The sequence below is a fragment of the Staurois parvus genome, unplaced genomic scaffold, assembly GCF_062004578.1.
Source record: "Staurois parvus isolate SC_StPar_1 unplaced genomic scaffold, SC_StPar_1.0 ptg000404l, whole genome shotgun sequence".
NCBI lineage: Eukaryota > Metazoa > Chordata > Amphibia > Anura > Ranidae > Staurois > Staurois parvus.
In genome coordinates, this window is record NW_028318200.1 from 3,568,169 (window position 1) to 3,588,425 (window position 20,257).

At 40.5% G+C, this 20,257-nt stretch overlaps 1 protein-coding gene across 1 annotated transcript; it reads left to right on the top strand.

Moving 5' to 3' along the window:
• Positions 1–1,077: 1,077 nt before the first annotated feature.
• LOC149455093 (protein DGCR6-like) lies at positions 1,078–19,963 on the top strand. The gene is made up of 5 exons (XM_089686661.1): positions 1,078–1,235; positions 5,041–5,201; positions 9,178–9,278; positions 11,810–11,950; positions 19,592–19,963. Exons 1-5 carry the CDS (start codon positions 1,126–1,128, stop codon positions 19,673–19,675), a joined length of 597 nt encoding a protein of 198 aa, XP_089542787.1. The 5' UTR covers positions 1,078–1,125; the 3' UTR covers positions 19,676–19,963.
• Positions 19,964–20,257: the final 294 nt, after the last annotated feature.

A 20,257-nucleotide genomic window follows, 5' to 3' on the forward strand; every position in this document is an offset into this window, starting at 1 on the left:
ATCACCTGGTCTTCCCAGACGATGATTGAGAACAATCCATGACACTGGCAGGTCTCAGCTTGGCAAAGGGGGCAGTGCATGCTATATATTTTGCAGGGTGCCCAAACGTTTGCAGACGCCATTTTTTTGTTTTCTGTTATTTTGAAAGTGTAAATGATGGAAATAAAATCTAACTTTTGTTGACATATTATAAGAATGTCTAATCTGTAATTTGATGCCTTTTGGAGATTTTTCCATCTTTCCTTGGCTTCTTTATGCACATTAATACAAATTTTTAGCTGGGGTGCCCAAACTTTCGATCCCCACTGTAACTGGATACTAACATTTATAGGTAAAGTTGATCCAGGGAATATCCAATTGCCTCTCGGGGGATCAGGAAGGAATTTTTTCCCTGCAGGAGCAAATTAGATCGTGCTTTGCTGGGTTTTTGCCTTCCTTTGGATCAACTGTGGGTATAGGATTATAACTTTTTTTTTTCTATGGTTGAACTGGATGGACTTTTGTCTTTTTTCAGCCTATGTAACTTATGCGGGAACTTTTGTGCCACAAAATATGCATCTGATCAGCAATATTCCTATGGCTGTGTTACATACAGTGTAAATGGGCTGCAAAGCTGATCAGAAGATGCAGCGTTGACTCCACCAATAACAAGTGACCTCCACCCTGTATGGGGGTTGCACATTTTGAGAGATGGAACCAGGCTACGTGGGTAGTGTATGTCTTTATTATTCTAGTAATTATGGTACATGTATTGTTAGTGTAGATAATATCAATATCACTGTCTGATGGACCATTCCTTGTACAGCACACAGTCCCGCTTACAATTGATTGATTGATCACTGACCACCCAGCATGTGAAGCTCCTCCTAAACACGCCCACACCCGCCTCCTTCCAAACACGCCCACACCCGCCTGCTCCCAAACACGCCCACACCAGCCTGCTCCCAAACACGCCCACACCCGCCTCCTCCCAAACACGCCCACACCCGCCTCCTCCCAGGTCTAGGGCTTCGTACACCATCACGTGGTAAGCTTAGGCTCGCCCTACGTAGAGAGTACGCGCCAAGCTCGGGCTCGTCGCACTGCATGTGACGTGATCGGGAGTCATGTGACCGTGTAGCAGAGATGGCCGGCTACAGGGAGATGTACGGAGAGCCGAGTGATATCACCCTGCAGCAGGAGAGACATTACTACCTGCTGTCCCAGCTACAGAGCCTGGTGAAGGATCTCCCTAGGTCAGCACTGGGGGAGGAATGTTATCATGGGGGATGGGCACACACTGCATCTACAAGACGCTGTATACAGGGTTGTATGGTGGAGGGGACTGTAGGATGGGATGAAGCAGCTCGCACAGGACAAATTGGATCAGGGGGGCTTATTTAACCACTTCAATAACGGGCACTTTCACCCCTTTCCTGCCCAGGCCAATTTACAGCGCTGTCTCACTTTGACTATTGCGCAGTCATGCAACACTGTACCCAAATGAAAGGTTTATCATTTTTTTTAGACAGAGCTTTCTTGGTGGTATTTAACCACTTGCCATCCAGAGGATTTACCCCCCCCCCCCCTTCCTGACCAGGCTATTTTGTGTGTTGCTTTAACTGACAATTGTGCGGTCATGCAAAGCTGCACCCACATTAAATTTACGTCCTTTTTTATCCCCCACGAATAGTGCTTTCTTTTGCTGGTATTTAAACACGTGCATTTTTTTTTTTTTTTAAATCATAAATTTTGGCCAAAATGTATTCTGCTACATGTCTTTGCTAAAAAAAAAAAAACCCAATACGTGTAAATTAATTGGTTTACGTGAAAGTTCTAGCATTTACAAATGGAGGTAAATATACTGGGATTTTTGTTTTTAATTTTTACTAGTAATGGCGGCGATCAGTGACTTATAGCAGGACTGCGGTGGGCATTCTGACACTGGGAGGAACTGATTTGGTGTCACTGACATCCCCAGTGACACCAATACAGTGATCAGTGCTAATAAAAAGCACTGACCCTGTACTATTGACACTGGGCAGGAAGAGGTTAACATGTGGGGCGATCAAAGGGTTAACTGTGTGCTCGTTTGCTGTGTGTCTGTGCTTCACTGTAAGCACACTGCTTTGCGTGGCTCTGCCAGCTGAGACCCGACGATTGACAGCCGAGGCCATGAATAGCGTCGCGGGTAGGGCGTGCATGGCTTGTGTATATATACGTGATTTTGCGCACCTGTGCCACCCTGTAACAGTATTACTCTTATAGGGCGGATGGGAAGCGGTTAATCATCACTGGGTTTTTAATTTTTTGCTAAACAAACCAAAAATGTAAAAAAAGATTTCCCCTTAGTTTCTGTTATATAATTTTGCAAACATGTAATTTTTCTCCACTGACATACGCTGATGAGGCTGCACTGATGGGCACTGAGTAGGTGGCCCTAATAGGCTGCACTGATGGACACTGTTGGAGCTGTACTGATGTCCCCTTGGGGCTGCACTGATGTCCCCTTTCACAGTTGCCGATTACCTGCTCTTCTCATGCTGTGACAGTGTAAGGAAAGTGTAGCCAATAACCAGCAACTGTGTTTACATCATGATCAGCTGTGTCATTGAACACAGCTGATCATGGGGTAAAGAGCTGCTATGATTGACCGTGATTTATGATCAGCTGTGTCCGTCAGACACCGATCACAGAGTGCGCTGGGTATGCACCCCAGGGGGGAGGGGTGCGGGAGGCGCAGCTCTGGGAGGACATCATATGACAGGTAGCTGGGGCAGAGTTGTGGATGGCTTTGCAAGTTGTTAGTATTTTGAATTTAATTTGTTGGGTGAGTGGCACTAAAGTGATCCTTTCCTGTGCCTGTCCAAGCGAAGAGGTCACTTAAAGGGAAGCACTCAAAAGGTGAAGAAGTGCTCATTTTCTCCCTAACCTCCCACCTGTAACAGAGTTGCATTTATTGGGGAGAGAGTACCACTTTTTGTTTGTACTCACCTCCTTACATCTTGTCTAGGTGAGGAGAATGGTACTTATCCTGCAGTGCATCCCAGGTGGCTGCAGGGCCTTTCTCCCTGCACTGTACAATCCCAGACATGCGCAGTTGGGAGCTAGTTGTGTGATTCATAAGGAAGTCACAGCCAGCTCCCAAATCCAAGACTGCAATGCTAGGTACCCAGACAGGGCTGGACTCTATGACTTGGTAAGTACCTGATTTTTACAAGTCAGCAGCTACAATATCTAAAGTTGCTGACTTTTAATAAAAAAAAAAAAAAAAAAAACTTGGTGAAATTATTCTTTTCTTTAAAGCTGAACTCCAGGGAACAATAAAACAAGTTTTACTTACAGGCTCCTCTGGCTTATAAGACTGATTCCTGCAGACTGCTCTTCCCTGCACTCCAGTGGTTGAATGCTTTCTGATGGCAACAAGACCAAAGCAGGCCATTTGCCATTAGGATGCCTAGGAACAGTCCACTGCTGGAGCATAGGAAAGGATCGGGTAACTTTTTTTTTTTTTTTTTAAAAGGGGGGGGGGAGACATTAACCCCTACCCTATGTCCGTGCCATAAACTTTTTTTTTTTTTTTTTTATATATATATATATTCTTAAAGACAGACATTCTTTAAGACAAAGTTTTATCCTTTTTGTTTCCTTCTGCAGACTTGACCAAACCCACCCTTCCTCTCCACAGATCCATACTTACCTTGATCAGGTGGCCTCTGGGGTTTCTTTACACTCAGCACTGTAGGTCTCACTCTCTTGGCTGCATCTGTGTATTACAGCCCCATTGACAATGAGAAATAACAGGGGACTGCCCTAACTGTAATGTGCAGGTGCATCCAGGATGTTAACATGCTTTGGAGGCTGCAGTTGTAATATTGAGGTATGCATGCATCTGTAGAGGGGTAATATGGCTTCAGTTAGGTTAGCAGATAGGGGGGAAAAAAGGATAATTGCCCTTTTGTCTTAAAGTGTACTTCTCTTTTAAACAGCAAATGAGGTTTGAAACCAGTCTTCACTGACCATTGTAACTGCACACACTGTGGACCAATTTATCATTAAAGTGATACTAAAGGCTTAAGTTGGGGAAAAAAAATAAATCATACTTGCCTTCGCGGAGTAGTGGTTTTGCACAGAGCAGGCTGGGATCCCCCTATTCTCTGGTCCCCCGCCGGCTTTCTGACCCCTTCCTTCTGTCAGGTGCCCCCGCAGCAAGTAGCTTGCTATGGGGGCACCCGCTGCTCTATGTGTCCATTCACACACAGAGCCGTGGCTCAGCCAGAAGATGATGCATTTTAGCTCCCGCTATGACAGAAAAAAACATCAATACACTGTGGGCAAAAAAAGTCAATACATATTAGCTGAAGTGTGTTTAGCGTACATAAAGTGCATTAAATACCAGGCAATTGGAGTATATCCAGCCTAAAGCAGAATTCCAGGCAACAGTAAACTCATATATGTACTGTATGTGCATTTGCTGTTTATTTTCACTTCTGCTCTGCTGGCTTTGTCTAAGACTTCTGGTGTGCATTATGGGCATGTAGAGTCTCGCAAACAGGCCACTAGTAAACATTGGGATTCGTGGAATGAGTGGACCCGATTACTCGGATGAGAAGTGGAGAGACTTTACATGTCTGCACATGTATACAAATCAAACTGGGATTTACATTTTAATAATTGATCTGCTACAGTAATCAGGGGTGTATTTACCACACGGCAAACAAGGCATTTGCTTAGGGTGGGATTTTTCAGGGCGGCAACAACCCGGAAAAAGGGACAGAAGGGAGAGGCTGCTTGATGGTGTATACAGAGCCCAGCTCGTTCCCAGTGATGTCTGGAGCTGTAAAGGTGAGTGTCTTTCTCTCTCTCGCCGGGGGGGGGGGGGGATATGTATTAGTGGAAGGCTCCCTTGGTTGGGTAGGCAGGGGTGTTGTTGGTCAATATCAGGCTCCTTCTGCGGGGCTGGGGCGTTCGATTTTTGTGTTGCCTAGGGTAGCATAAAATCTGAATACACCACTGACAGTAATGCTGCATTATTTATTTGTTCTATTATTTTTGATCCAGCTCCTGTCAGCAACGCTTGTCCTACACCATTCTTAGTGATTTAGCCCTGGCACTGATTGACGGGACAGTATTTGAAATTGTCCAAGGACTGTTGGAAATTCAGCACCTAACAGAAAAAAATCTCTATAACCAGCGAATAAAGCTACATGCAGAACACAGAGGTATCCATGCTAATTACACCTTGAAAAATGCTATTGTGTCTGCACAGCCAGATAATAGATAATTAGGGTATTAAAAGGAGTTTGTAGTTCATTTGTTTTTGTTTTTTTAGTTGATTTTCTTCATGTATTCAAAAATCGATGTGTAGTTAGATAAATGGAAAATATTGCATCCAAACAATCCGTTTACCTTTTTACTATCAAGGTTGGAAAGCCAGTAACATGCAGGAAACTAGCACTGTCTGAAGGAAGTCCACCGTGTTCTCCATTTCTTTCAGTAATTATGTAAACTGCACAGGAATATAGAATGGGGACATCCTGCTTGAAGTTCAGCACAGTGGGGTCAATTCACTGAAGAACTCTGCATGCGATATGAAGGTCACGTGACCCATTTTTCAGAAATATCACATGAGATAATAAGAGTTAATTCATCAAAGTAAAATATCGAATGTGAGGTAAATACTGCACATTTGTTAAAAATGTAAGAGAAATACCACCAAAAAAAATAGGTAAATCATTAAAGACAATTCACTAATGAACACACACATTCCTTATCACCTGCCAGTAGGCAGTCGGTGTTTTTAATGTACAAAATAACAATGAGGGGAACTCTGCACTGGCCAGTATTAAATGTATACAAAGTATCAGTGTAGAAAATTTCTGCCCTGAGCTCAGGAATGAAAATACATTGTAACATTTCACCAGAGGGAGTGTTCTGTCAACGAAAGCACACTAGAATGTTTCATGATTCTGTGTGCATTTATTTCTTCCTCTGGTGCAGTGTTAACATGTATAAAAAAAAAAAAAATTAAAAGCACCAAAAATAGTGATAAATGTAAGTGATAAATATCACTAAAAATAAATATTTAATGAATTTGGTTAATAATGCATTTTTTTTAGTGAATTGACTACTTTTGAGATAAATACAGCATGGGTTATTTTAACGCAAAATTTCATGCAGTATTTTTCTCCTGGTGAATTGACCCCTTTGATTGTTCTTATGACTATAAAAACCAGAAGAAAATAAAAGAAAATAGTAGACAATACTTAACCACTTGCCCTCCAGAGGATTTACACCCCTTCCTGACCAGGTAATTTTTTGCGATACGGCGCAGTGTTACTTTAACTTACAATTGCCCAGTCATGCAGAGTTGCACATAAATTAAATTTATGTCCTTTCTCTCCCCCCGCACAAATAGAGCTTTCTTTCGGTGGTAATTTATACCTGTGCGGTTTTTTGGGTGTTTTTTTTTGCACTATAAACAAAAGACCAACAATTTTGAAAAAAAAACATTTTTGACTTTTTGCTATAAAAAATATCCAGTAAAAACATTTTAATCAAATTTCGTAATTTAGGCCAAAATGTTTTCTGCTACATGTCTTTGCTAAAAAAAAAAAAAAACGCAATACATGTAAATTAATTGGTTTCCGTGAAAGTTATAGCATCTGCAAGTTGCAGTGTATATATACTGGAATTTTATTTATATTTTATACTAGTAATGCTGGCGATCAGCGACTTATAGCGGGACTGCGCAGGCATTCTGACACTGGGTGGGAACTGACTAACTGCCACTGACTTCCCAATGGTACTAATACAGTGATCAGTGCTAATAAAAAGCACTGGTACTGTGCTAATGACACTGGGCAGGAAGGGGTTAACATCTGGGGCAATCAAAGGGTTAACTGTGTGCTGTTTCACATCTTGTGCTGTATGTGTTTTACTAGGAAAACATGCTGTTGTGTAGTTCTCTGCTGTGCAGAGAACTACATAGCAGCATGTTCTTGCTGGCAGGAGAGAGACCTGTGTTGTTTACACACAGATCTCTCCCCTGTTAGTGTTACTCAGTGATTGCCGGGTGGCGGCAGGGAATCTTGGGCTGGGACCCGGTGATTGCCATCTGTAGCCACCAATGGCGGCGCAGGTAGGGCAGAGCGCACACGCCTCCTGCCCGGAAATGCAAATCACTTGTATATATACGTGATTTTGTGCAGCCCTGCTGCCCTGTAGCAGTAGTTCTACTATAAGGAAGCGGTTAAAGTGTTACTTTACCCAGGACCCTGCATTCACTATATCTGGTCTCACACAGTACACAAAATATGGAAATGCAATTATTTTAGTAAATATAAACTGCTAAATACCTTTTCTCATCAGCAGTATATAGCAATCTTGTGACTTCTACCAGTGTCTGGCCTAGCACTGGTTACTTTTTTTTTTAGGAGGAGTTTTCATTCTCCTCTGACTGTCCTATAAGTCTGCATGACTCCTGATTCTGTCTAGACAGTGCTGATTGGCCCTGTGCTGATCACAATCACCCTCCCAAAAAAAAAGCAATACACACCAAACTGAGCATGTACAGAGTGCCTCCTAGGGCTATCTGTACTATCAGCAGATGGATTGGGGACTGTGGAAGAAGGGGAGGATCGGAGAAACCAGGATCAAACATACTTTTTACACAATGCAGAGGATTAACCCCTTAGATTCCACAGTGAGGATAACAAGCATGCTTTACTGCATATACAGACTGATTTTAATATTGTGGGTTTAGTAACACTTTGAAATTGAACATGGAGCATGTAATCAATTAACAATACTGAGCCTCCTATATATATAGTCTTATTTGTAGTCAAACCTGTGGTTATATGCAAGAGTGTTTCTAACTGCATGTAATCATTTTTCAACTATGCCATTTACACTGAGCATTTACCTGCATTTAGGGCATGGGCAGTTATCTGCATTTAAAGAAAACAGAATTTTGTGAGTCCAAGATCCAACTAGACACGCTAAATGCATGTAAATGCAGCTAAAACAAGAACATCTAAGCACAAAAGGAAAAAGTGATCTGGGAAGCATAAAAGTTGTTTCTAATTCCCAGATCACTTCCCCTGCATGTTCTAGTTTGAATGAGGACTACACAGTAAAACTGATCATACTCTGTTAGGCCACATTCACACGGGGATGAAAAGGTGTTCCATTTGTCCCAGTGCAAGCAAGCCCCACTGCTGTCAGTTTGAATACAGTGGATGCACAGCCACTGCTCAAAATGTGATATCTGTGCAGGTACACGTTCTGAATGCATCCAGCTGTGACCGTTCTATAAACAATTCAGAGCTGTTGCAAAAACAGTCTTCACTGCCTCCCTCCAAAATATGGAATTTTTACTGGAAACAAAAGAAAAATGTAATTCCAGTAGGAGTGATCATAAAGTACACTACAAATTTTGTATTACATATACAGTATACAGTCAAAAAAGAAATTGCTAATTATTTTACATAGCAAGTTCAACATCATTACATTAACATTCATGTATATACAAACTAGGTATTTTCTCCCATGCCCAGAATTAATTTGTCTGTGAGTCTCGCACTTGTGTGGGTTATTTTAGGCGTAATTGTTACTAAGCACAGCTTGCAAAAGCCGTGCAAACACATAACCATACAGAAGTTGGCCAAACCTGCAGTGCAGTTGCTTTTTCTTGAGTTTTTATTTCCTGTGTTTAACTCTCCAGTGCAAAATGACCAGCACAATGAAAATAAAGCTATTGATTATATGTGGGCACTGGTTTAAAGCTACTATTGCAAAGAAGATATCAACTCTTATTGCCCCACACCACTTATTGCTGCTGTATTGCAGAGAAGCCACAGCTGTACGAATCTTCTGGATCCAACCCTTTCGGGAGTGCTGGATTCCTGGTTCCCTGACATGCCCTCAGTGACAGTGGCCAGCAGCAGAACCAGTGCTCCATAAATCTGGCACTTCCAAAAGTTTCTTATCCAGAAGATTTTTCCAGCAGTGGCTCTTCTGCAATACAGTAGAGATTAGCATCATTGGCAGCAAAATAGGAGAATAATAATCTTTATCTAATGCACACATTTTTATTCATATATTGGTCACAAGGTCTCTTTAAAAAGATTAAATAAATGCTTTTTTTTGTAGCGTTCGTGAGATTCTGTGTTAAGTTTGTTTGTTGTCTTTTAAAAGCTTTGAAGCAAGATCTCCTTAAGAAGCATAAAGAAGCTCAACAGTCATGTAAAGCACACAATTTACCAATTCTCAAAAATACACAGCAGAGGGAGCTAGAGGTAAGACAGTTTATACATAAGTTGCTTTGTCAGCTCTGCGTGTGTGTGTGTGTGTGTGTGTGTACAGAAGTGAGTGCACCCCTCACATTTTTGTAAATATTTTATTAAATTGTATAGCAGTGTAAATTTGCTGTCCCCTCCAAATAATTCCACACACAGCCATTAATGCCTTAAACCACTGGCAACAAAAGTGAGTACACCCCTAAGTAAAAATGTCCAAATTGGGCCCAAAGTGTCAATATTTTGTGTGGCCACCATTATTTTCCAGCACTGCCTTAACCCTCTTGAGCATGCAGTTCACCAGAGCTTCACAGGTTGCCACTGGAGTCCTCTTCCACTCTTCCATGATGACATCACGGAGCTGGTGGATGTTAGAGACCTTGCGCTGCTCCACCTTCCGTTTGAGAATGCCCCACAGATGCTCAATAGGGTTTAGGTCTGGAGACATGCTTGGCCAGTTCATCACCTTTACCCTCAGCTTCTTTAGCAGGGAAGTGGTCGTCTTTGAGGTGTGTTTGGGGTCGTTATGTTGGACTACTGCCCTGCGGCCCAGTCTCCGAAGGGAGGGGATCATGCTCTGCTTCAGTATGTCACAGTACATGTTGGCATACATGGTTCTCTCAATGAACTGTAGCTCCCCAGTTCTGGCAGCACTCATGCAGCCCCAGACCATGACACTCCCACCACTATGCTTGACTGTAGGCAAGACACACTTGTCTTTGTACTCCTCACCTGGTTGCTGCCACACACGCTTGACACCATCTGAACCAAATAAGTTTATCTTGGTCTCATCAGACCATAGGACATGGTTCCAGAAATCCATGTCCTTAGTCTGCTTGTCTTCAGCAAACTGCGGGCTTTCTTGTACATCATCTTTAGAAGAAGCTTCCTTCTGGGACGACAGCCATGCAGACCAATTTGATGCAGAGTGCGGTGTATGGTCTGACTATGGACAGGCCTACCCCCCCCCCCCACCCCACCCCCATCCTCACCCCTTCAGCCTCTGCAGCAATGCTGGCAGCACTCATAGGTCTATTTCCCAAAGACAACCTCTGGATATAACGCTGAGCACTTGTACTCAACTTCTTTGGTCGACCATGGCGAAGCCTGTTCTGAATGGAACCTATCCTGTTAAACCACTGTATGGTCTTGGCCACCGTTCTGCAGCTCAGTTTCAGGGTCTTGGCAATCTTCTTATAGCCTAGGCCATCTTTATGTATAACAACAATTCTTTTTTTCAGATCCTCAGAGTTCTTTGCCATGGGGTGCCATGTTGAGCTTCCAGTGACCAGTATGAGAGAGTGAGAGCGATAATTTTGGTGTTAACACACCTGCTCCTCATTCACACCTGAGACCTTGTAACACTAACGAGTCACATGACATCTGGGAGGGAAAATGGCCAATTGAGCCCAATTTGGACATTTTCACTTAGGGGTGTACTCACATTTGTTGCCAGCAGTTTAGACATTAATTGCTGTGTGTTGAGTTATTTTGAGGGGACAGCAAATTTACACTGTTATACAAGCTGTACACTCACTACTTTACATTGTAGCAAAGTGTAATTTCTTCAGTGTTGTCACATGAAAAGATATTAAATATTTACAAAAATGTGAGGTGTGTACTCATATATATGTGTATGTATGTGTGTGTGTGTGTGTATGTATGTATGTGTATATATATATATATATATATATATATATATATATATATATATATATATATATATATAATTTTATTTTTTTCTTTTTCAATCCTCTGTCATTCAGCTATGTCTTTTTACCACAGCTGCTGCCATCATATGTAAATATGTGCTCCATGTTTAGTCTTGCATTAGTCTGTATAAGTGGATTTAGTAAAGTCTGGTGCAAATGCTTTTAACTTCTTTAGACCTGGAATGGTTTGCATGATTTAAAAAACATCCTTTATATTCTGAAGTTGAAACTTTTTACATTTCAACAAAAAAGTTGCACATTTTTACAACTAACATAGAGATTTTTTAAAAATGTGTGTATTGTACTGATATTGTAAAAAAGACAAATAAGAAACAAGTCCCAGTATGTCATTCTGCCCAAAGATATTTTAGGTACATAGTCCAATATGATAACACGTGTTTAGAGATGCCAACCATCTCATAGATTGTGGGGTCCATAGTCACTGATGAGCATCTTAATTCAAAGGCAGTGTTTTTTTTTTTTTATTCTTGTGGGCTTAATTTTTTTATGTTTTTTATTACACATAAAAGGAAATTTTGGTATTTAGAGACAAGACCTAGACAAACTGTGCCCAATAACGTTCCCAGCGCCTACACAAGTCTGTAGGTAGGTCTGAAATAAAATCCTACCAGATTGGATAAATGTGGACAAATCAACTGTAGCCCTCTTTTGGGGAGGTTATGACAAATTGCTGCCCTCAAACATGAGATTGCACTAAAGCTGTAGGTAAATAGGAGACCCAGAACCTTCGATAAGTGAAGAGAGGGTTTGATATAAAACGGACATTTGACATGGTGGGACTTTCTGTGTCTGTTTTAGGCTCTGGAACAGAGAATAAGAGAAGAGCAGCAAATGATGGATGAAAAAATTGTTCTGGAATTAGACCAGAAAGTCATAGACCAGCAGAGTACATTAGAAAAAGCAGGTGTCTCGGGCTTCTATGTCACAACTAATCCCCAGGTAAGTGACTACTCATGCTTTATTTTGGATAAGAATTCCTGTAATTAATGTCGATCTTACTGGATGCAGACTGTTGGGTAGACGATTCCTCTAGCTAAGGCAATGGGTGTGAAAAGTTTAAAATGTCTAAAATATTCAGACAGCGCTATCCCCCCGAAATATTTCTTGAGGAACAGTGTAACCAAAGATTAAATATAAAAATATAAATCACAATGTCACATTCATAAATTATATGGATCCTGAAACATAAAGTGCACATGTGCTATACAGTACAAATCAAATAAAGCGCGATAACACTCAAAAGTGCTCCGTGCTTACAATATCAATAAAAAAGTAAAAACCATTCCAATTTTTAAATATACTACTGTTCTTTCTCTCTTTTTGTAAGTGTCCCATGCAAGAGAGGAAAAATATTTCCTTAAATACTTATTCAAAATCATACGCAAACAGTCCCACTTTCCTTCAAGACTCTGTCACCAGTGTGACCTCCATCAAATGTACTAAATCACTCACCGGTACTTCTTGCTGGTGATTTGAGAGACCAGCAATATTGCATGTGAAATTACTAGTTGCAGAAATCACAGCTCATCTGGACCAAATGAAACCCCCTTCAGAACGCTGCAGCAGACAACCTGGCAATTTCCCTCAGTGACCATTGTATGCAGATATTTTGAAGCAGTGTTTACATCATAGAGCAGCTGCACTGGTTATCAAATATTCCAGGTTCTGTGTGGCGCAGTTAAGCATTTTCTCCATGATTGAGATGTTTAAAGTGATGCTAAAGGTAAAAATGTTTTTTACCTTAATGCATTCCATGCATTAAGGTAAAAAATGTTTTCTATTCCTCTGTCCTCCCCCTTCCCTGTGTGAAGGGGAAGAGAGGGGAGAATAGATCCAGCGTGGTGCATGACTGCATCTCTTCTCCCCTGTCTTTCATTTCACACAGGGTCTCGAAACAGCAGCGGAAGCCGCTGTCAGTCAAATGCAGTGAGAAGGAAGTGGGGAGTGGGGCTAAGTCCCATTGTGTGTGTGTGTGTGTGTGTCTCTGGAGCGCAGCTCTATGGATTCATGCCATGGTTAGTGTTTGGGTTCATGTCAAAGGTCAGGATTTTGTGGGGGTTGTTTTTTTTTTTTCTTCGTTTTTTTTTTGTTAATGTTTTTAAATTGGTCAATTTGGTGTCGGCGTGTTTTTAGGTAGGCCCAAAAAAGCAAAGTCTGCAGTATTGTTTCTGGGCTGTACTATGGGTACAAACAACAAATAATATACACATACAGTGCTTGGCATAAATGAGTACACCCCTTTTAAATATATAATAATATAACTTGGATTACACAATCTTCAATTTTATTCATAGTTAATGCAAATATGAATACACCCCACAACAAACTACTGCATCTAGCATTTTGTATAACCACCATGATTTGAAAGTACAGCACCAAGTCTTCTAGGCATAGAATGAACAAGTTGCCAACATTTGCAACATCTATTTTTTTTATTTTATTTAACAACCTCTTTTTAGAGCTTGGATGCTGGATGGAGAGTGATACTCAACTTGTATCCTAAGAATTCCCCATAAGTATCCAAGTGGGTTCAGATCAGGAGACATACAGTGCCTTGAAAAAGTATTCATACCCCTTGAAATTTTCAATATTTTGTCATGTTACAACCAAAAAACGTAAATGCATTTTATTGGGATTTTATGTGATAGACCAACACAAAGCGGTACATAATTGTGAAGTGAAAGAAAAATGGTTTTCAAAATTTTTTACAAATATCTGAAGTGTGGTGTGCATTTGTTTTCAGTCCCCCTGAGTCCATACTTTGTAGAACCACCTTTCCCTGCAATTACAGCTGCAAGTCTTTTTGGGGATATGTCTACCCCCAGCACACATGTCCGGTACTCGCGGAAAGGTCCCGATCTGCTCTTTCGATCAGGACCTTTCCCGATCATGTGACTGCCATGATGACTCACGGTCACATGATCCCAAAACCCCGCCCGTCCCACCTCCTGGCTTCTGAAACTCTTAAAGGGCCGGGAAGGAGTTAAGTAACGTCCTTTTATAACCAGCTGTCTGCTGAACACCTGTTTAATAAATAATTAGACTCATCTGTAGTTGAATTCTTGTTAATTAGAATTTTGTTGTCTAAAATTTAGCTTTGCGCCTAAGACTTTCTTTGGAGTGTATTCATTTTTGCAACATTGTCTTGAATGAATGTTTAGAAAAATACTTTTTTGTGTGTGTAAATTAACATATCTTGTTTGCAATCAATGGCCCGCATTTGGAGAGTATTTTGTAGTGTAGTGTCCCATAGAAAATGTTGACTCTGAAATGAAAGTAAAGGTTTTCTGACAAATCTGTTGCTGAGCAGCGAATATGGTATCACTGCGATCATCAGGAGCTGTGGAGTTTTATTTTGCATTGTTCTTTGGTGGAACATTATGGTAGTAACAAGAAATACACAGCTAAATTTAAAAGATGGGGTTTTTTTGTTTTTGTTTTTGTTTTTTTTTTGTTTTTGTTTTTTTACTATGCTGGGCCAGTTTTCCTTTGATAATAAAAAATCAGGAGATGTACAGGAGATGTAAAAAGATCACCTGGATGTACACAGTAGTTGTGAGATGTATGGTTTTACTAACACGTCAAAGTTTCAAAATCTTACTTGGGCATTAATATTTGTTTTACCCTTAGGCGTGAAGGGGTTAAGGTAAGAAAAAACACTTTTTTTCATTTGCAGCCACTTTAATCTTTTAACACTGAACTCCCAGGCAGATATTAAAAAAAAAAAAAAGCATTTAATGAAGTTATGCATTCTAAATTTTTCTTGATATCAGCCTCCTGTTATCCCCTGTAAAGCAGCACACAACTGAAAGTGGGGGGAGGGCACTCTGGGCCTTCCTCTTGTACATATGCACAGGAACAGCAATAAAGTGTTCAATCAGTTGCTGTTCCTTTCCTGTCCAGTCTCATTCTAGGGACACAGAGACGATGGTGAGGTAGCTAGAGAAATCCTGTCACCAAACAATTTATTTTAACAAAAATCTTCCCATACGTCCACAGTATATGTGTATTTAATGGATTCCATGTTATTTGAGTGTAAATGCTTACCTTCTGTGGACTGCTGCTGGGCGCCACCATCTGCACTCAATCTCAACAGCCCCAGCAGACTCAGAGCTGTCATTCAAGTAATATTCTAAGCAGCAGCCCTTCTCAACCTGTTGAATACAGAGGAACCCTTGAAATAATTTTCATGTCTCAGGGAACCCCTGCTAAATTATTACATCTCTAGCTCATGGCACATTTGTGCACTCAGTAAGTTGTAAATATAAGAATGTAGTGTATGTACCATATGCCCACCCAGAGTAGATAGGTGTTTTTTTTTTTTTTTTCCTTTGCTTCTGCTCTATAAGAAAAAAAATGTTTCCATAACAGTCATGAAATGGAATAATATTGGCCAAAAAAGCAACACTAACTGTGAAAATTGTGGTGCCCCTTACATTGAGGGTCAGTGGAAAAGTCCCTTCTTATATTGGTAGTTGGTGTAGTGGTCACATACATCAGTAACCAATGGGAGAAGAACCCCTTATATTAAGGCTTGGTTCACATCTGGTGCTGCTGCAGGACCCACACAAATAACTTACAGCCACACCACCCACACAGAGGAATGCGTGACCTGAAGGCGGGTGCCATTAATTCTTATGGCACGCCGCTCGCACTGGAAATCACAACCGTAATGGGAACCTTGGTTCCCATACGGACTGCGATTTCCCAAGTAGTGCAGGGACTTCTTCACTGCATGTCCCAGGGCATGGGAATCCATTCAAATGATTAGGCTCTCATGCCGGTGCAAATCATGGCCCGCACGGCCTCACATATGTGAACCAGGGGTAATGGTCAGTGAAAAATGGACACACTTGCATTATTGATTAGTGACAAAACTGCCCTCATCTAAAAAGCTAATTGGTATCAGTGGTTGCTAGGCGTTAGAAACTCTTCATTGCTCATGGAACCCCTGAAGGATCCCAAGGGTTCCATTGAGCCTTGGCTGGGAAATCCTGCTCCAAAGTATTCCACTTCATTCCTCTTTCAGAAGCTACTTAACCATTTGCTGCCCACCCTATGGCCGAAAGGCGGCCGGCAAATGTCATCAGCGTTCTGGGTGGATGCCATATGGCATCCTCCCGCACATGCGCAGATTGCGCTCCTGCAGAGCCACGCAGCGGCGCAATCTGTCACCGGCCGTGTACCTCGGACACGGCCGATGACAGATCTGAGTATCGGCCCCCGTTGCCGATACCATGTGACCTGCTGTGACCAATCACAGCAGGTCACATGACAGTTGTATACAATGGATGGCTTCATTCATGTCATCCATTGTATACTAGTGTCTAGCTGTGAATGGTCACAGCTAATCACATGCACATGTCATGTGATTAGCTGTGGCCAAATCACAGCTAAGCACAAAAAAAAAAAAACCCTGAATGAATCGATGTCATTCAGGTAAATGCTTGCTTATAGCAAAGTAAGTCTTTGCTGTAAGCAAATTGTATAAAAAAAAAAAATACTGATCACTTCCCCAAAGTAGTACAATGTTACTATGGTTACCTTTTTGGTGTTCTAGCGGCTTTTGCATTTCATTTGAATACACTTAGGTAGTGCTCGCTATACAGTCTATACATTGTACTACTTTGGACATAGTGAAATATGAAAAAAAAAAATCTTAAAAAAAAGCAAAAAAATTTAGTAAAAAATGAAAAAAAAAAAATATATATATATATATATATATATATATATATTTTTTTTTTCATACTGTCGTCAGTCAGTGTCCCTGATCACCGCCATGCCAGTTATATGATGACGCTGTACTGCACTGGTGACAATATGCAAAAAAAAAAATAGTGAAACTAAGTTTTTTAATTTTTTCATTTTCCGAAAAATTATGACAAAAAAAATACAACTTCAAAAAACTCGCCATGCCTCTTATGAAGTACCTCGGACTGTCTACTCTGCAAAAAGGGGTCATTTGGGGGATATCTGTACTGTTCTGACATTCTTGGACCTCAAGAAATTAGATTGGCTGTCAGTACTTCAGGATTGATCAATATTCAGATCTATACCATAGTTTGTGAACTCTATAACTTTCCTACAAACTAAATAATACATCCTAATTTGGGTTATTTTCACCAAAGACATGTAGCAGAATACATCTTGGCCTAAATTTATGAAGAACAATTATTTATTTGCAAACTTTTATAACAGAAACAAAGAAAAACTTGTTTTAGCAAAAAATAAAAACCCCAGCGGTGATTAAATACCACCACAAGAAAGCTCTAGTTGTGTGAAGAAAATGATAAAATTTTAGTTTGGGTACAATGTTGCATGACCGCGCAATTGTCAAAGTGTGAGAGCACTGAAACGTGAAAACTGGCCTCGGCAGGAAGGTGTAAAATTGCCCGGTATTGAATTGGTTAAAGACCTTGTTCAAACAATCGGCTGGGGGTAGAAAAACAGGCACTTGAACAGTTTTACTGCCCCCTAAAAGATTAGCATGCAGCCACTTGGAGTTGTACGCATGCCATGACCATGGCAAAAAGTATACCCCCCGTCACATTCATCAGGCAGTACCACCTCCAAACACAACCCATTCAAATGAATGGGTTTGCATCACATTCGCAAGCCAAATGCTTGAATCATATTGGTGGTACAGTATTTACAAACAAAATCTTTTTTGGCTGTCAAAAAAACAAAACAGGCATTCAGTATTGCTGCTCTACCAAACCTTGCAGAGTAATCCACTGTAGGCAGTACAGGCTGTCACCCATGTTAATTAGACCAAAAGGGTTTGTGGGAAGGAAAGGGAGGTTAGGATTTTGCCCAGCACAGACAACATTTAAACACTCCTAAAAGATGAGAGGGCTGTGACTTGCGGGGAAAGATAGGAAGCTGTGATAGGGAATTGATTCCTGGAGTAGTCACTTTTTTTTTTTTTTTTTTTTTTTTTTTTTTTAGCAAGCTCAAAGGCAAATGAATAATTTATGAAAAGGAAATGCATTGCAAGTAAGCATTTCAGATTCATGATTTTTCTGTGCATCTTTTTGAGTTGTAGTAGAGAAATGCCAGGTCACCAACCTGGCTATTAAAGCAGTAATAAACCGCATCCAAAAAACAAAAGTCCCCTGCAACGTAAAGGCATAGTGTGCTAGTATGCATCGCGTACTAACATATTATGTAGAACTTACCTTAAAACTAAGCACTTCACCAATGACAGAGCTTCCATCTTCACCTGGTCCTTCTTTTGGGTTTGCAGACTCCGGAAGCTTGAATGGCTGAGTCGCAGTGATGTCACTCCCGCACATGCGCACGGAAGTCTCGGGACATGGCACGGTGCTCTGAAGAAAGCAATTCATATATGTATATACTGTGTATTTAGCGATTTTACTGGCGTTCAAGTTTAACGTGTAACCTTAAACCTAACTTTGACCATAAACCCAAACGCTTAAAGGACAAGTTCACCTTTGTAAAAAAAATAATAATAAATGCACATTTTATTGCAGATAAAAAATAAATGCACATTTTTTTTTTTTTTTTTTTATTACTAGCCTCAGCAGATCATGGGTGCAATTTCAGGCTCCTGCAGACTGTCCGTGTAGCTGGCTGCTCGTACCTTCATGGGCAGGCAGTTACTGAATGATAGGAAGCATCAATGAACTGCCAGCCCTGCCAAGGCTGATGGTAGTTGTAATTCTCCCATTCACAGTGGATATGGGGAGAAAATCCCTGGCCTGCAGTCACAACGGGGGCTTGGGAGATGCGGGGGCTGCTCAGTTAGTAACCTATTACATCCTAAATAAGGGTGTAACATTTTACTAAAAGTGAACTTGTCTCTGACTCCCTTTCAGTTTATACTAGTTAACAACTATATTGGTGTGTAGTTCTACTGAGCACTGCAATTCTGTATACTAAAAATGACTGACTTTACAGTGCCAAATACTGCTGAACCACATTATATTCTTGTTCTTTGTTGTATTTTTATATGCAGACCCAGCCTCTCTTGGCTATACCTGTACTGTATCTCTTCAAATTGTAATTGGGCAATACAAGGCCATCACATCTGTGGGGAAAGCAATGAGTATTGCTTCTTTGCATGTTCCAGCTGTTGTAATTCTGCATAACGACTGTGGATGCTATACTGTCCTCTTTCCTCTAGTTTTCATACATAAGGCTTATGCGCTGAAACCAACATGTGTAAAAATAAATTTGCATTTAGCATATGAGAATAGAAAATCAACTTGTATCTATCAAAAATTGTATGTTACCTATAGAAAGTCTGGGTCCCATATTGTACTAAGGGAGAAAAGAAAAACTGGCTGCTGTGGGCAATGCTGACTGAGAAATTCATCCTTTGGACATTGATAAATGAGAGTTCTGTTCTTCTGTTCTTTTAATTACAATCAGAACTAAGATTAAAAAAGTACATACCCTTCTCTAAGGAATGCTTGTTGGAAGAAATCTTTTTTGTTTTTGGGTTTTTATGTGCAAAATAGACCCTCAGGTTAGTTCTGCCAGTAAATTTACTTTTAAATTGTGCACCCGTTCATCCACGCCCATTATATAACTTTTCATATTTTGTTTTATTTTTAGGAATTAACATTACAAATGAATTTATTGGAGCTAATCCTCAAGCTGCAACAAAAGGAGACTGGAGTAAGCAAGAAGTATTCTTAAGAAGTTAAACTAGAACATTTCAGTATTTCATTTGCACTTTGAAAAGTGGAGAAGGCCCATGTCTTTTGGCTGTGATGGAACAGATTTTCTATTATTTTCATATTTTTCTGTACATTTAAGATGTTTTCTATTATGTTTTGATGCTTGCTGTAAATTTTGAATCCAATGTTTACAAGTTTGTATAATGGAACGTAACCTGTTATTGTAAATGAAACCTTTTTTGTTCTGAATACTCAATTTGTTTAATATTTCTTTTGTCACTATTTATTAAATCTTGCATTTTGGTTATGTGTGGTTGTATTCTATCTTTTCCCAAGGCTTATTCAAGTGTAGTTATGCAAGTTTTCAAACTAAATCACCCTTAAAATCAATTTTTGCGGCACAGTGGCTTAGTGGTTAGCACGTCTGCCTTGCAGTAAATGGGTCATGGGTTCGATTCCCGACCATGGCACCTCCTGCATGGAGTTTGCATGTTCTCCCTGTGCTTGCGTGGGTTTTCTCTGGGTGTTCTGGTTTCCTCCCACACTCCAAAAACATGCTGGTAGGTTAATTGGATCCTGTCTAAATTGGCCCTAATATGTG

Bases quoted from the DNA above. Each gene is read 5' to 3' on its own strand.
- LOC149455093 (XM_089686661.1), top strand. From the start codon at position 1,126: ATGGCCGGCTACAGGGAGATGTACGGAGAGCCGAGTGATATCACCCTG. The intron at 1,236-5,040 runs GTCAGCACTGGG...TTTTTGATCCAG, and splicing joins CTGGTGAAGGATCTCCCTAG to CTCCTGTCAGCAACGCTTGT. The intron at 5,202-9,177 runs GTATCCATGCTA...GTCTTTTAAAAG, and splicing joins GCTACATGCAGAACACAGAG to CTTTGAAGCAAGATCTCCTT.